The sequence below is a fragment of the Osmerus mordax genome, chromosome 7 (assembly GCF_038355195.1).
Source record: "Osmerus mordax isolate fOsmMor3 chromosome 7, fOsmMor3.pri, whole genome shotgun sequence".
NCBI classification, from domain to species: Eukaryota; Metazoa; Chordata; class Actinopteri; order Osmeriformes; family Osmeridae; genus Osmerus; species Osmerus mordax.
In genome coordinates, this window is record NC_090056.1 from 7,389,153 (window position 1) to 7,394,465 (window position 5,313).

General features: G+C 39.1%; 1 protein-coding gene across 1 annotated transcript; it reads left to right on the top strand.

Moving 5' to 3' along the window:
• The first annotated feature begins 1,106 nt into the window (after nt 1–1,106).
• Nucleotides 1,107–4,424, top strand: hoxc11a (homeobox C11a). The gene is given in 3 exon segments (XM_067240089.1): nt 1,107–1,134; nt 1,137–1,925; nt 3,425–4,424. Coding segments are annotated over 3 exon segments (1,056 nt in total). The 3' UTR covers nt 3,664–4,424.
• The last annotated feature ends 889 nt before the right edge of the window (nt 4,425–5,313 follow it).

Genomic DNA, 5,313 nt, shown 5'->3' on the forward strand with positions numbered 1-5,313 from the left:
AAGTAGGCTAAAACATAGTAGATGGTGTTCAGTAGATGGTAGATTCTTGCATATCCATTTTGTTCACATCAAGCTTTAGGCTGTAGCACGAAACAAGTTTGGGACCATGCGTTAGAAAGACCACGCCAAAGTATATTGTAATGGAGCTCGGCATTGTTTGTGTATTTTCATAAGCTGCAAATGTCAGGTCTATGCCATCAATGCTAAATCATAATGGACAGTAAAAATACGCATGAAATCTTCAAGTTAGTTTAAGAATGCATTTCAGTAAAAGCCTCGTCGATATGCATCGGTCCCAAAACTTGACACACATATAGCGTCGGTGAGCAGTTCAGTATATTTGTGTCCACAATCTTCAATATTGAGGTGAAACATATCTGAAAAAGAGAGCACCTCAAGTGTGGTCCTGGGATCCTGATCTCATTATAAAAGGAAGAATGCCCTATAAGTGCTTTATTCGCGTAAGCATGCATATGTCTGATGTGTTTTCCAGCATTACAATGGGCTAGATGAGAGATAATGAAGTTCATGATACTCTATAAAGAAAATTATACTTATAAAATATTATTGATCTTATCTGCCATAAGCTTTTGACATAAGATTATTGTTAACTAGAGGGCCTATGTATTTGTTTTTGTAATACGGTTTTGGTAGTCAATTTAATAATATTATTAGTATCAGCCTACCATATTTTTGGTAAAAGTACTACTATAAGACCACTACTATTATTATTTAGTAGTATAAAGAGTATACAAGGTATTTCATAATGATAATAGTAGCACCACAATCATATCGTTGTTATAGATCATTGTAGTAATAAACAATACATCTTACCTGTGTAAAGGCTATACCTTTTACAGTAGGCCACTCTATGGTCTAGCCTATTAGAGGCAGATTCCTATGCTATGCTATGCTAGTACTAACCATATAGTGTACGTAAACACATAATGTTCTCTTTGTAATTGCCAATGGCATAAGCCAACAAACAGGAATCTGTTACTAGTTTTCCTAGTGCTCCTGTGGTGTTTTGAAAATTAATCGTTTGAACCTCCTAGATCTTACCTAAGCGAACCACTCCTACACATCCAAGTGTTCCAAATTGATATATGACAATATCTACTTTCGATCACGTGTCTCGGGGCGACTTAGACGGATTGCGCGTCATCTCGCCTTCCCAATTTTTCCCCTTCTGCAGTTCGAATCCAAAACATCTATCTATAGTACGGAGTACGAGGGAAAGATGTTTAACTCGGTGAATCTGGGCAACTTCTGCTCCCAGACGCGCAAAGACCGGACATCCGAATTTGGGGACAGAACAGGCTGCGCCTCGAACATCTACCTCCCCAGCTGCACCTACTACGTCCCTGAATTTTCAGCCGTCTCTTCTTTTCTTCCACAGGCCCCGTCGCGGCAAATAAGCTACCCATATTCCACAAATCTGTCACAAGTACAACCGGTGCGGGAAGTTTCCTACGGATTGGACCCCTCCAGTAAATGGCACCATAGAAGCAACTATGCTCCGTGCTATTCAGGAGAAGATCTGGTGCACAGGGATTGCCTTCCGCCATCCACCATGACAGAAATGCTTATGAAAAACGAGAGTGTGTACAGCCACCACCACCACCATCCGAGTTCCAATCACCCCTCGACAGGATTTTACTCCGGCGTGGGGAAAAACAACGTCCTCCCTCAAGGTTTCGATCGCTTTTTTGAGACCGCATATTGCAGCACGGACAATCAGTCAGACAGTTGTTTACAAAAAGGCGAAGTGAACAAGCTTGAGAGCGAGTCCCAGCAGAACACCGCTCTACCAGGCGCACAAGATCAGGAGAAGGACGCCGAAGATGAGGAGGAACATACAAATTCAGGCTCATGTACTTCTACAGCCACCAAGGAAGGCAACACTAGCAAGAACAGCCACTCGAGTAGGTACCGAAGCTGTAAATGGGGAAAGGTTAGGGGACTAGCCCGGTGTTTTGTCGGTCAGATTTTATGTGGAGTTTTATAAGCATTCAAAGGATTTTATTATAACCTACAAAGCTCTTTCTTCCAACGAGAAGAATTTTTACGATGGGAAAGCGCTTTGAAAAAAAAGGATGTTATACACAGACGCTTCTATCGTGGAGTCTGTGAAATTTTAAGAGCGCGCTATTGTGACAAATGCTAACTTTGATCATGAACTTGCGTTGGGCATTTTAAGGGATTTTCTTGTTGGGCTGTCAAGAGTAAAAACCAATTGGGCAGAACATTGCTTTTGGCGTCATGTGAATTTTCTTTTAGCACTATAGCTATGCCCACTTTAAGACATACTGTGAGATCTAACACTTTTTGGTGGTTTGGTGTCTATCTACATATCTACATATCTACATATCTACATATCTACATATCTACATATCTATACATCTATACATCTATACATCTATACATCTATACATCTATATATCTATAATAATCTGTGCGTGTGAGTGTGTGTCTAACTCTGTGTGTGTGTCGATATATTTGTAGCCTATCTCTTTCTGCCTATGTTCATGTACGTCTCTCTGTTTATATAACCTGTAGCTTATCAATCCGTCTCAAGGTAAGTTTTAATAAGTATTGTGATTACTTCGGAGTCAAATCTCAGATACCTGCCTAGACGAATCAGCCTTAAAAAAATGTTATGGTCTATGGAGTATGCATGAATCAGGCAGTAAGTGTTCTTTGCGAAGTACAAAACCTTTATATCAAAACCAATCCTTGTGTTATCAGTTTCCAGTATCAAATTCAGGTCCAAAATCATTGTGACATACTATTTTCCTCGACCTTTAAAGTTTGGTGAAATTAAAGTCAATTCCATTCTAGATCCGTAGGCCTATTGATACACTCAGGCCCTATTGGTGCCAATGAAACTGGTGCGTAATGTTGCCTAATAATGCTTCACGACTTAAAGAGGATTATTGTTTGTAGTCTAATTCTTTCAACCTCCCTAATGTCCTTTAAAAACTATGATGGGTTGGTTATATCTAAAACCAATGTGGGCTATACGAGACTGCAAGTATTAATGATTCACATCTCATGTAAACATTATTCCATTCTTTTCATCCGCCACTTTAGTGTTTGAATTGAATTATTAGTTCCAAATAAATCGAAGGCAAATTGTGGGGATTTACTGTTTTGTTATTTAATGTATGTGACAGATAAACACGTACTTACATCACGTAAGATGATATTCTTCGCTTCGTGGTTGGAACATTTAACACTCGTTATAGCTGATTTATCTGGTAGCCTACACGCAAAAGTGTAGGATGGTGACTAAAATGGTATAGTCGACACTCAAATTTCCATAACGTGCATTAATCCATAAATAGCATCATCATGTTGGCTAACTAAAGCTAATGCATTTTATGATGCAAAGTAACTGATTATGGCTCTTCCTTTGTGACAGATTCAGGTACCCCTCGTACAAGGAAGAAGAGGTGTCCATACTCCAAATTTCAGATTCGAGAATTGGAGCGGGAATTTTTCTTTAATGTTTACATCAACAAGGAGAAACGACTGCAGCTTTCCCGGATGCTGAACCTTACTGACCGACAAGTTAAAATATGGTTTCAGAATCGAAGAATGAAAGAAAAGAAATTAAGCAGAGATCGCTTGCAATATTTTTCCGGAAACCCTCTTTTGTGAACAGACGGCTCACGTCAAAATTAGTCCTAGGTAAAAGACACTCCATTCTCATAGAGTTCTCAACATGGCTGACAACAAAGTCAAGTTATGTGTACCAATAATGGCTAATGCAAACAAAAGGTTACGAGCTGAGCCTGTTTGTTTCTCAAACATTGGGTGTTAGTAGTCTACAGGCTACTTCGCCATTTTCCTGTAACCACACGGAACTTGTATTTCATACAGGCTTACGGATGAGTAGGATAATCATGTATATGTTGTTTTCGACTATTATAATTTGCGTCTATTTATCAGATTCTTAATTGTGTTCTTTGGATATTGTAGGCGACACATCATGGGTGGGTCTATTATTTGAACATTCTATAAAATGTTACAATCTGAAAGCCATGATATAGGCAATCTGAAATGTTCTGGTCCTTGTATAGCCTAGTGTACCAGTAGCTTATTTTCTTTTCAGACAGAGTCGCCTTTAATTGGCTAAGCCCACATTTTAACATCGAAAACTGTGACCTGTTAAACCTGTAATAATGTATTTCTTGTACAGACTATGCAATGTGCATTCTTGACTGTAAATATGTTAAGTTTCAATCTTCTTTACCCTTTCCCGCTGCTATTTTCTGTACACTGCCCAAACAACTTTATTAGCTTTAATGTCAACACTCTTTTAAATTATTCGCTTAAAATGTGGTGTTTTGTTCTTTAAAAGATGACAGTGATGTTGGGCCTGTGTATCATTAATATAAAAATACTGAAATAAAGCAAAATAATCAACAGACTATGGTGGCGGTTTTATTAAAGCCCTAATGAACTGAGTAAAGTGAACCAGCCAACAGGTATTTTTGATTACACCATTTGGGAATTTAGGGAGTGGGCCTGCGTGCGTCAGCCTATGGCTAGACTATTGATTTACTTTTATTGGGAGACTTAATTTGGATCATATTTGACACATCTAGTAAAATGCATAATGCTGAAATTATCAATGTATTTTGTAGAAATATTGAGTTGAAGTTTGGAGAATGGGATAAATACGATGCACACACTTACATTGCACACTCAATAGACGGACCAAATAGCTCCAAGAGTGCGCGTTTGAGCATTAGTAAGCACACAAGCTAGAAACTACATCTCAGACACGCACAGAAAAGGAGGGACATGATAACCTGCTTAGTGCCCACTAAATGGAATCGCTACTCTTGTAGTCTAGACACTGCCATAAAGACAGAGGCACTAAATGGCTATTTTGTCTCTTAATTGCACCGTCTGTTCTGGTGGAATGGTGTTCACTTCCGCAGTAAATAGTAAACAAGCAAGACTGTCCGAACAGAAAATTTGGCAAGAGGTTTCAACATGAACTCGGGCCTGTGCACAAAGCCAACCACCCAACCCCCTCACATATAGTCCAGCCTCCAGCTCCCCCGCTCTCATGTAGACTTAGAATTGCGTATTGGAGAGCTAAGTCAAAGCTGTCCACACTCATCATTTAGACGCTTTCCAAATTCCAAATTAACCATTTTTACAGTAATTGTTGACTAATTGGACCAGGTGGTCTGAATATAATATGGTAAAAGGAAGTAGAAGGAAATGGTCCAGTCACTTTCTCTCTCTCTTTCTGTTGCTCTCTCTCTCTCTCTCTCTCTCTCTCCTTTTCTGTTA